This window comes from Acipenser ruthenus, chromosome 34, assembly GCF_902713425.1.
Source record: "Acipenser ruthenus chromosome 34, fAciRut3.2 maternal haplotype, whole genome shotgun sequence".
Lineage (NCBI taxonomy): Eukaryota > Metazoa > Chordata > Actinopteri > Acipenseriformes > Acipenseridae > Acipenser > Acipenser ruthenus.
The window spans coordinates 6,396,118-6,408,770 of NC_081222.1; the positions used below are offsets into that span (position 1 = coordinate 6,396,118).

Below are 12,653 nucleotides of genomic sequence, written 5' to 3' on the forward strand. Positions count from 1 at the left end.
ATAAATCAGAGACACCCTACACACGGCGTAGTAACTATAACCATTCCATTCAGCTGGAGCAGCCAGGACCAGCATTGCCGTCTAGAACTATAACTCTGCTCTCAAACAAGAATCAACATAATTTATGTGTTTAAAATACTATTTACAGGCAGCACCTGCTTAATATAACTGGTAATATAGCTGGTAATGCTGTGGTCTGCAAAGGGCTCTGTTTTTATAAGCACAATGCACCATAAATATAATGTATCCCAAATGAACTTTTCAATATATGGTCAGGTAATGAGACTATCTTGATGTATAGACGTAGCATATTGTATTTATCTATCTATCTATCTATATTAGTGACCTATACACCCTCTTTGAGAGATTAACAGAAATACCTCAGTCCCCTGGCACTGCACAAACAGGCTCATCTGGGGGACTGATGACATCACCGCAGACCCCAGCGGGCACCTCTTGGCAGGATTCCCCACCCTCCCCTACTGTGCCAACCCTGCAAACCCAACAGGAGCAATTAGTGCCAACCAGACAGCCTTCTGCTGCTAGTCACTGTGCTTAAACTAGGCCTGCCAAACCTGGGGGGACTCCGATCTGGAGAAGACCAGTCTCCTCTTTACTATACAAGACATACAGTACCAAACTCAAATAGGGCTCAGATCTCACAAAGATACTAAACAGTAGAGAGAGAGAGAGAGAGACTACTTCAGATCATTAAGGAATAAGGTATGTGTATATAGGCATGTATATACAGGCACTCAATGAGCCACTCATGTACATCACGTATAATCAATGCCAAGCCTGTAGTAGTGTTTGATGTGATCACACGCCATATAGATGTATAAAGGGAAGCGATGGGGACCCCCATTCCCAGCATTGACTTTAATATCAGATATTTGCATATTACAGTGGGATCTGCATGTTCCGACCGCAGTGACGCAAAATCTTCACTCACAATTTGCAGCACAATTTAAGTTGGTGCGATGTGCCATTTATACTAGGACACATTGCTTTTATACAGTGTAATCTGACAGCAACCAATCATACATTTTCATTAATACTGAATGTTGTGGCTTGAGCATAAAACTCTGGCTTTTTTTAAAAAAAATGTGTTTTCATCTGACATGTAATTGTAGGTAGAAGATCCCCACACGCAGCAGCAGTGTAGCCACAACTGAATGCTAATAAAAACAATAGACAAACATACATATATTAATTATTACTATTATTATTATTTATGTATTTATTTGGCAGACACCTTCACCCAATATGATCCAACCTATTAATTCAATTTCTTCCCATTCATCATTCATCATTATTACATGCAGGCTAATGTTAAGCTGAAATACACTCGGGCACGTCCTGAAATTATACTGTACATTAGGAACATAGGCGACACTGATAATAAAGATATTATCCTAAAATCCACACGTCACTTCACATTGTAACATCACCTGGGCAGAAGCCAAACATAAATAACATTCAATGAAACTGTGTTTTTAAAAAAAATAAAAAATAAAAAAATCCTTTAGAATTTTGTCTTCCGAAGGCATTTACTTGAAGGCCACAGCAGCCTCTAAAGTTATTTTAATGAATGTTTTCATTTTCTCCTGCCACTTGGTGGCAGCAGTAATGGAGTGCTGCTGGATGAGTTTTCACAAGATTCCCCTTTGCTGCCTGCGGCACTGTCGGGACAGGCGGCATGCTGTAATCTGTAGTGCGGAGGTAGGAACAGGCTGCTCCCACTGTCCATCACCTCACTCCTCACACATTGCATTGGAATAACTAAGCATGGGGTACCCAAGTTGCTCACCTGGTAAATGCATGACTACGTGGTGTGCAGGGTGAGTCTCACAGTCAGGGGAGTGCAGGTTCTTGGCTTTGCAAAGTCGCCGGTCTTTGTTGGTGACAGAGGGAGCATTGCATTGGCTCTGGAGCTCCCCTGGGTTAGGGAGGTAAAACTGACAACGACTGTTGCTCCTCAGCGCTACAGCAGAGCCTGTTGTCCAGGTGCTTTGTCGCAGACACCTGCAAGGCTGGCCTTGGTCCTCCAGAGGACGGATGCAGTGTACAATGAGATCACAGTTTCCAAGCAGATCTGAGATCAGTCTAGTTATACTGTAGCTATTACATGATATGTGCTTTGGTCTTGTTTTAAGGTCCCGCTTTTTAATAAAAAAGTGAGTTTGACTTCACCCGAATCAGACATTCGGCTCAGCGAATTTTAATGTTAATGAGCTCTTTGTGAAATTATTCTATATTGTTTCAGCACAGGATAACAGGATTTGAAATGTACTGTGCATCACTGAGGACATTACATTTATTATAGGAATATGTACAAACAAGAGGCCCATCTATGCTAGCCTGGGTCCTAGTAGCTGATTGTTCTCAAAGTGATCCCAGTGATTCTACCTTAACAGCATGACTAGGCAGCCCATTCTATATCCTCACCACTCTCTGTGTGAAGAAATGCCTCCTACCATCTCCTCTAAGTCTATCTCCAATGCATTTTCAGCTGTCTCTTCTGAACCTGGTTGGTCTTGTCATTTCAACGTAACAAACCGTTATATAATGCTTAAAACTGACAACATGCTTTGAAATGTTGGGAATCGGAGAAAATGGTGATCTCAACATAACTATTTGAAATGTCTCCTGAGAGCTATCTTTTGTTCTCAGCCAAACAGATTGTTATTTTTTGTGAATGGCAAATATATTTCACTTGTGATACAATATATCTCTTTATATTATTTAAAGTAATAGCCAACAATATAATTCCAGAGATCTTAGCCATGTTGCACTTACGTGGTCTACGTAAGTGCAACATGGCTAAGATCTCTGGAAGGTCTCAAACATGCAGTTTTGAAAGAAACACATATTATAGTGTTTTCTTGGTCAAAGCATGTTTCTGTCTGAAAGCATGCCAGTCAATAGTGGAAATAGCTGGTTAGTTAATAGCAGGAAAGAAGCCAGTGAAGGGGTGGGGACAATTTCACCCTTCAGGTGAAATAACTAAGCAAGTGCAACACTAACTGAAAGCATGGCTTGCAAACAGAGATTTCTTTAACCAAGTGTAGTACCATCTGTCATGTTTTAAAATACAAAAACAAGTTTACTTGTTAACTTAAGTTAAAAAGCAGTTAAAAACTGGAAATGTGAGACTTCTCTAACGAATGGAAGCACACAACCCATAAGAGTTATGAAATGGTGTTGTTAGCTGCAATCACTCTTGATAAATTTGGTCCCGGAAAGTGTCAGGCCTGGTTAACAATGCAAACTGTGCTGTACACCACTGCTCAAACTCTGGAGACATTAAGAGACAAACAGCCTCAGAATTCATGAGATTGTTCACTAAACCCTTGCTCTTCCATCTGTCTTCTGTTTGTCTTGATTCTTCCCAGTAACACATCACTAGGCAAACACATTTGATGTATTGAAATAAATGGCAGCTTCCCAGTTTTGTTTATTCAGTAAATCTCTATAACAGTGTACCAGTTCAGCCATAAGTATTGTACAATCTATATGAATAATGTGCTTCAAATACAGACGTCAGATGTCTTTTTTTAACGAAAAGACCACCGTGACCTACACCCTACTGTTCCAAAAGTCTAAATAATGTTACAATATAAAATCTATCCATTAATATGGTTGTCACTAACCAAAAAAGGCCACACATCTTATGTATGAGCTCTTGTGTTCTATAAATGTCTCAATTGTACAGTTTATAGCAAACATGGATTTTCAATTAAAAACATTAACATTTGTTTCACATACCCAGATTAGCACTTTACCTAGAGTTACATTAGGAAGCCCTAGATTAGTGCTAACCGTGGTCTGTGAAACAAGCTGTTAATCTGGCACTATACAAGGTTATAGATAGCTCAGTTTCCATGCCTTATGCTCAGGAAGTCTCTTACTGTTTCACTTTCTCAGTAGTGTTATGCAAGACAAGTGATGTGAACAGCTTCCCGTGTGTTTGATGAAACCCCATGTTTACTGTGACGTGTTTATTTCAAAACGGCACATTGAGACCTATATAGTGAATGGATGTCGATTCTTGGCTTTTTTTTGTTATCAGCTACTTTAAAACGTGTATATACAGTGCCTTGCATAAGTATTCACCCCCCTTGGACTTTTCCACATTTTGTAGTGTTACAACCTGGAATTAAAATGGATTTAATTAGGATTTTTTGTCACTGATCTACACAAAGTAGTCCATAATGTCGAAGTGGGGAAAAATTATTTACAAATAAAAAACTGAAAAGATTGCATAAGGATTCACCCCCTTTGCTGTGACACCCCTAAATAAGCTCTGGTGCAACCAATTGCCTTCAGAAGTCACATCATTAGTTGAATGGAGTCCACCTGTGTGCAATTAAAGTGTCACATGATCTCAGATTAAATACACCTGTTTCTGGAAGGCCCCAGAGTTTGTTAGAGAGCATATCTAAACAAACAGCATCATGAAGACCAAGGTGCTATCAAAACAACTGCGGGATAAAGTTCTGGAGAAGCACCAATCAGGGTTGGGTTATAAAAAATATGTCAAACTTTGAACATCCCCGAGCACCATTAAATCCATTATTAAAAAATGGAAAGAATATGGCACAACCGCGACTCTGTCTAGAGAAGGCCGTCCACCAAAACTCAGTGACCAGGTAAGGAGGGCATTAGTCAGAGAAGCAACCAAGAGGCCAATGGTAACTCTGAAGGAGCTGGAGAGATCCACAGCTGAGATGGGAGAAACCATCCATGGGACAACTATAACCCGGACGCTCCACAAAGCTGGACTTTATGGAAGAGTGGCGAGAAGAAAGCCATTGCTGAAAAAAAACCCATATCAAATCCGTTTGGATTTTGCCAAAAGGCATGTGGGAGACACAGCAAACATGTGGAAAAAGGTTCTCTGGTTTGATGAGACCAAAATTGAACTTTTTGGCCTTAGTGCAAAACGCTATGTGTGGCGCAAAGCCAACACTGATCATCACCCTGAGAACACCATCCCCACGGTGAAGCATGGTGGTGGCAGCATCATGTTATGGGGATGCTTTCCATCAGCAGGGACTGGGAAACTGGTCAGGATTGAGGGCAAGATGGATGGAGCCAAATACAGGGAAATTATAGAGGTAAACCTGTTTCAGTCTGCATGAGTCTTGGGACTGGGGTGGAGGTTCACCTTCCAGCAGGACAATGACCCTAAACACACAGCCAAAGCCACACTCGAGTGGTTTAAAAACAAGAACCTGAATGTCTTAGAATGGCCCAGTCAAAGCCCAGACCTCAATCCGATTGAGAATCTGTGGCAAGACTTGAAAATTGCTGTTCACCAACGGTCCCCATCCAACTTGACAGAGCTTGAGCAATTTTGCCAAGAATAATAGGCTAAAAGTGCAGGGTCCAGATGTGCAAAGCTGGTAGAGACTTACCCCAAAAGACTCACAGCTGTAATTGCTGCCAAAGGTGCTTCTACCAAGTATTGACTCAGGGGGGTGAATACTTATGCAACCAACAAATGTCTTTTTTTTGTTTAATTAACTTTTGTGTCACAATAAAAAAATATTTTGCACCTTCAAAGTGTTAAGTATGTTGTGTAAATCAAATGGTAAAAATCCCAATTAAATCCATTTTAATTCCAGGTTGTAATACTACAAAAATGTGGAAAAGTCCAAGGGGGGTGAATACTTATGCAATACAATCCAACAACTAACATTAAGCAAGCCCTTCAATGGATTATATACACACAATCACTCACTCACACACATATTGCTGTATATTGAACTATTGGGTGTATTTTTGTTACTGTTGAGTTCACTACTAGTTCGAGACAGACAACATATTGATTGTAGCCGCTATCATTTGGCTGGCTAGATTAGAAGAAAGAGAAGCTCTCAGGTTTTTCAAAAAGAGAATTTACCTTGGAGTTTTTGCAGGACTAAATAGGTTTTTGAAGGGAGTGAGCTGTTTAAAAAAGAAACGAATGTGAAATACTAGTTATTTTACACTTACTAATATATGATTTTTTAGATCCACTTTGTTTATTGTTTTCTGTTTTTGTCTTCACATCCTGATTTTAAAAGCTATCACACATCTTCTACAAAGTACAGCTACCACCATTAAACTGGTCCCCTGCAATGCCCCACTGCAACATAAATACAGACATAATCAGTACGTTTACACTCACTTAGTTCTGCATACTGCAATAAGCTGAATATGAGTGTGTGGAACATGTATTCTATACCTTGTGTTTGCATGATATGGAAGCCATTCGTTTAGAATCCTGTTTACATGCAACTTTGATCATATGCCGATGCTGAGAATCAGTAATTAGCACATGTGTATGGGCAGAAATCCAGTCTAAACAAGAGAAGGTCAACGAACCTCTCTCACGCCTGGGAGAATTAGCTTTAGTATAAGAACAGTCTCTCCTACCTCTGAGACATGATCTTGAATGCGTCTGGCAGGTAGCACTGCACATTCTCCATCTGGAAGGGGTCCGCATCGCAGATCTTGTCATCCGTGCGGCCGTAGTTGGCGTTCTCGATCATAATGACATCACTTCCTGGGCAGCGCAGCTCAATGGGATAGCCCTCGCAGGCCAGCTCCCGTCGCATCAGACCGAAAGGCAGGGCAGATCGGCTCAGAGCTGTGAGAGAGAGAGAGAGAGAGAGACAGAAAGAGGCGTTAACATCACAAACACAAACCTTACTATTATAAAGGCAGAGCGGATCAGCTCAGAGCTGAGAGAGAGAGCGAGAGAGAGAGAGAGATAAAGAGAGGCGTTAACATGACAAACACAAAGCTTACTACTATAAAGGCAGAGCGGATCAGCTCAGAGCTCAGAGTGAGAGAGAAAGAGAGGTGTTAACGTGTGTCATGTTCATCTTATAGAATGTCACAGACATGCAGATGGACATGGTTGATGTTTAAGGGTCTCCATTTTAAACAAGGACTGGTAAAATGGTTTGGAAAACATTGAATCTCTGCTTCAGTGCTGCACCGACTGACACACGCAAGAGATAACACATGTCAATTTCGTTTTAAATAAAAAAAACCAAAATCATTTTTACAGTTTTGTATGTACATACTGTATACCTGTATGTACTGTTTATTTTATTATAGTTTTTCATTTTTTTAAGTAGTGCTTTATATGTGATAAGTTAGAAAATAAGGGCACTGTTGAGCATGCCAGCCAAGTAGTCTACTCATTTAACTCGCCTAAACTGCCATTTTTATTTCTTTGTAAACGTAAAATGTGCTTTATACTTATTTCCAAAAGTACATCGCTATGTACAAGCCAAAAAGTAAACAACTGCAACAGACAGAATCAACCTTGTCTGGAGTAAGCACAGCAGCTGCAGAAAATGGCGAAGGCCAGAGCATGGCCTCTCATATCAGCAGTCACGAAGATTCACTCCACTATCGAGTCATTCAGAACCAAAACTCGATCATCAATCTGCACTCGGCAAGTTACACTCGATACACAACAATCTTTTTCAGGAGGTGGAAACGTCTGTAAACGATATAGATGCCAGGGTCTTGGCACTAGAATCTCTACGCACAAATCTATCTGCTGAAAACAATACACTGAAACACAAAGTTGACGACTTAGAATGCAGAAGTCGGAGACAGAACTTCCGTATAATTGGAATTGCAGAAGGGGCTGAGGCACCAAAACCCACAGACTTCACCTCAGAGTTCTTTCTCAAAGTTCTTGGAAAAGTTCGACTTACCCCGTGATTGACAGAGCGCACCGCTCCCTTGCTCCTAGACCTCGACGCGGAGAAAGACCGCGGCCAATGATAGTAAGGCTTCATCACTACCAAACCAAGGAGCAGATACTACATCTTGCCAGACAGAAGGGGCCTCTTATTTTCCAGGGGAAACAAGTCTACCTGTTCCCTGACTTCAGTGTGGAAGTATCAAGACGTCAGGCTGTTTATGGCAATGTAAAGGCACAGCTATGGGAAGCGGGTGTAAAACATGGTCTGTTACACCCTGCCAGGCTTCAGATCACTTTTAACGGTGTCCGGCAGACCTTCGAGACCCCGGAAGATGCAGCTGCTTTCTTCAGAGAGCGTATCGCCCCTTCTCAGCAAAATCCCAGGCCATCCCACAATGACTGAGGCAGATAAGTTTGCTTTACTGGTCAACAATTGCTTTTCTTTTTGCTCTTTAAATCCGACTTGAGCAAAGACTACGTTTTCTGATGTTGCAGTTATAATACAATGTTTAATGAACACAGACATATTTTCTTATTTTATTCCAGCAAACTTTTTTTTTTTACTTTCCAACGGATTAAACTTAACCATAGGAAGCTGTGGTCCGGCCACCAATTCATTCATCTGCAATTTAATTTTATTATTCGACATACTGGGAGAAGAACTTGCCTCAAAGTAATATATATTGGACTTGTCTTTACTATTTGCATTGCTTGACTAAAACTCGTATTTATGTATGTATTCTTTTTACTGTGAGCTGACTCGGGAGGGCAAAGACGAACACACACTGTCCTCAGAAGCGTGTGCCGTCAGCCGACCGCTTTTTTCACACTGCGGACTCACCATGCAGCCACCCAAGAGCTACAGCGTCGGAGGACAATGCAGCTCTCGGGCAGCTTACAGGCAAGCCCGCAGGCACCCGGCCAGACTACAGGGGTCGCTGGTGCGCGGTGAGCCGAGGGCACCCTGACCGACCTAACCCTCCCTCCCACCGGGCGACGCTCGGCCAATTGTGTGCCGCCCCCTGGGAGCTCCCGTCCACGGTCGGCTGTGGAATAGCGTGGACTCAAACTTGCGATGTCCAGACTATAGAGCGCATCCTGCGCTCCACGTGGAGCGCCTTTACTGGATGCGCCACTCGGGAGCCGTGATGCTTTTTTTAAAAATTATTATTTTATCTTCCTTTCTCTTCCCTTCACTAATACGACTGTTGCGTATATGTTTATGTATATCTGAAATGAGATATACATAGGGCAATGCCGTTATTCTGGTAGTATTATTGATATATACTGTCATATCTTGTGTCTGTATATATGTGCGTATGTTTGTCTCTGTGTGTGCATGTATATATGTTTGTATATTTGTATGTAGATGTGTATGTATGAATGTACATGTATATGAATCGAACCTGGGATATACAGTGCCGTGAAAAAGTATTTGCCCCTTGTCTGATTTGCTGCATTTTTGCATATTTTTGACACTGAATGTTATCAGATCTTCAACCAAAACCTAATATTAGATAAAAGGAACCCTGAGTGAACAAATAACACAAAAATTTGATACATATTTCATTTATTTAAAGAAAGTTATGCAACACCCAATGCCCCCGTGTGAAAATGTAATCACCCCCTTAGACTCAATAACTGGTTACGCCACCTGTAGCAGCAATAACTGCAACCAAACGCTTCCTGTAGTTATTGATTAGTCTCTCACAGTGCCGCGGAGGAATTTTGGCCCACTCCTCCATGCAGAACTGCTTCAACTCAGTGACATTTGTGGGTTTTTCGAGCATGAACTGCTTGTTTCAGGTCCTGCCACAACATCTCAATGGAGTTTAGGTCTGGACTTTGACTAGGCCATTCCAAAACTTTAAATTTTTTGTTCTTCAACCATTCTGATGTAGACTTGCTTGTGTGTTTCGGATCATTGTCTTGCTGCATGACCCAGCTGCGCTTTAGCTTCAACTCACGGATGGATCGCCTGACATTCTCTTGTAGAATTCTCTGATACAGAGCTGAATTCATGGTTCCTTCAATGATGGCAAGGCGTCCAGGTTCTGATGCAGCAAAGCATCCCCAAAACATGACACTACCAGCACCACCATGCTTGACCATTGGTATGAGGTTCTTACTGTGGAATGCAGTGTTTGGTTTTCGCCAGACATAACGGGGCCCATGTCGGCCAAAAAGTTCCACTTTTGACTCATCTGTCCATAGAACATTGTTCCAGAACTCTTGAGGATCATCCAGGTGCTTTTTGGCAAACTTGAGACGAGCATTCATGTTCTTCTTAGTGAGCAATGGTTTCCGCCTTGCTACTCTGCCATGAATCCCATTTTTGCCCAGTGTCTTTCTGATGGTGGAGTCATGAACACTGACCTTAGCCGAGGCGAGAGAGGCCTGCAGATCCCTGGATGTTGTTCTAGGGTTCTTTGTGACTTCCTGGACGATTTTACGCCTTGCTCTTGGAGAGATTTTGACAGGACGGCCACTCCTGGGAAGATTCACTACTGTCCCAAACTTTCTCCATTTGGACAATATGGCTCTGACTGTGGTTTGGTGGAGCCCCAGAGCCTTAGAAATGGCTTTGTAACCCTTTCCAGACTGATAGGCATCAACAACTTTTTTCCGGAGGTCTTCAGGAATTTCTTTTGTTTGTGGCATGATGTGCCTCTAGAACCTGTGTGCTGACAACTTCACTCTGATGGTAAGGGCCAAAGTTAGTCAGATTTATATTGGGCAGGGCTGGCCCAAATCAGGCCTGGTTGTTAACCAAAGTACTCAAACAGCTGACCCTAATTATCCCTTTAATTGGGTAGAGTTAACTAGGGGGGGCAATAACTTTTTCACACCTGAAGACTGCATGTTTGATTACCTTGCACACCAAACAAATGAAAGAAGCACCAAACTTTGATGTCATTTTTTCTCTCAGACTCCCTCTATATACTACTACAACCCACAAAAAAATCTGACCAAATACAATGTGAAAAATGTGCAAAAATGCAGAAAATCAGACAGGGGCAAATACTTTTTCATGGCACTGTATAAATATGGTTTGTGAAAAGTTACTTATTTGAGAATAATTAGAATATGCAGATACTTTGGTAACAGGGAGTAACTGTTGTCTGGGGATAGTCCAATACAAATTGTAAGAGGATAGTTATTGTTTGGAAATGATAGGATATAATTTGTGGAGGGTAACTACTATTTGAAAATGATTCAATACAGATTGTGGAGGGTAGCTATTATCTGAGGATATTCTGATGTGATTTGTGGAGGGCAGTTACTATTTGAAAGTATTCAGATGTGAGTAAAGGTTGATTTGTATGTTTATTTCAAACAACTTGCATATTGAATGTTTTCGGGTGATGTTTGTCTTCTGTGAAAAATGTTTTAAGTATTTTTAAATGGTGTTTGAATATCTTCAGATAATGTTTATTTTGTGAATATATGTATTTAAATAGTTAAAATAGGCCTATTTGAAATAGTTGGTGTTTACAAATAAAATATCAAGAGCAGCTGTATTTGTCCCAGGTCTGCTATGAATGCATGTAGGCGATACAATACGTTTTCTTTTCCCTTAAGTTGTTACTTAGGCCTATTATTAGTAATACTTGCTTTTGATTATTTTATTTATTTATTTGTTTTTATTTATTTATTATTATTATTATTATTATTATTATTATTATTATTATTATTATTATTATTATTATTATTTTCCATTTGATTTCTTCCTTCCTTCTTCTCTTCATTTAATCTTAATTATCCTTCACAGCCGGTTCTTTTTAAGTTGGGTATACACATGTGCCGACACAATCTTTATAAATGGTGTATTGTATTTTATCCATCTCTGGTGTTTTTTTTGTTTGTTCTTTCTTCCGGCTTGCAGTTTGTTGCTGAGTTCATCGCTGCAACCCTTGCTTTTCCCTTGGCCTGGTGGTGGTGGCAATGTCTTATTGTTTACCTCAATATCTCTGTTGGGTGTGTTGGGGCTCTTACACAGTTGTATGTTAGGGTGCTCTATGCATGAGGAGATGGCAGACAGCCAGAGAGTGAGTTTTGTAGTCAAGTTAGTAAGCTTTCACCCCGATTGGGAGGGTTTTATGGGGGGGGTTGGGGGGAGGGCCTTGTGACACTTTTCCTTTCTTTTGGTTTCTTTTCTTTTTTCTTTTTCTTTCATTCTCTCTTTCTACCTTTATCTTATCTTTCTTTATGGAGTCACATCTTTTCTCTCTCTCAGGGGCTGAGGACTCAGCTCTGGTCTCTGTACATGGGATATTATCTATTTCACTATGGTGAATACCAGTAGGTTGTCAGCGGAGGTGGATGTCCTTATAATTTTATTAGCTGGACTGTTAAGGGTTTAAATCACCCAGTTAAGCGTAATAAAATCCTATCACATCTCCAGCAGCTAAGGGTTGGCATTGCTTTCCTTCAGGAGACTCACCTCAGGAACTCCGACTAGTTTCGTATCCGACAGGGGCAGCCATTTCACTCCAATTTTAATGGCAAGGCCAGGGGTGCAGCTATCTTGGTTAATAAATCTATACCTTTTGTGGCAGATAAAGTAATATCTGATCCAAGCGGCCGCTATGTTCTTGTAACAGGCAAACTATTTAATACTCCTTTAATTTTGGCCAATGTTTACGATCCTAATTTTGATGATAACAAATTTATTTCTAATCTGTTGTCTTCATTGCCTCATCATCTTATCTTAGGTGGAGACTTTAATTGCATTTTAAACCCTGCTTTGGACCGCTCCTCTCCTAAGCCTTCACCACCTTCCAAATCTTCTCTTGCCACCTGCTCTGTTTTGGATCCCTACGGGGTCTCTGACCCATGGCGTTTTCTCTTTCCCACTGCAAGACAGTGTTCATTCTTTTCCCCTGTTCATCACACCTACTCCCGCATTGACTATTGTTTCATTGACAATAAATTACTC

The 12,653-nt window shown here is 40.9% G+C and overlaps 1 protein-coding gene across 1 annotated transcript in view; it reads right to left on the reverse strand.

Annotated features, from left to right (window-relative positions):
* Positions 1–12,653, reverse strand: part of LOC117402159 (adhesion G protein-coupled receptor L1-like) — a 267,345-nt gene that overhangs the window by 136,810 nt on the left and 117,882 nt on the right. The window contains exon 3 of the mRNA XM_059006982.1: positions 6,424–6,637. Coding sequence (XP_058862965.1) covers positions 6,424–6,637 — 214 coding nt within the window. The remainder of the gene's footprint in view (positions 1–6,423; positions 6,638–12,653) is intronic.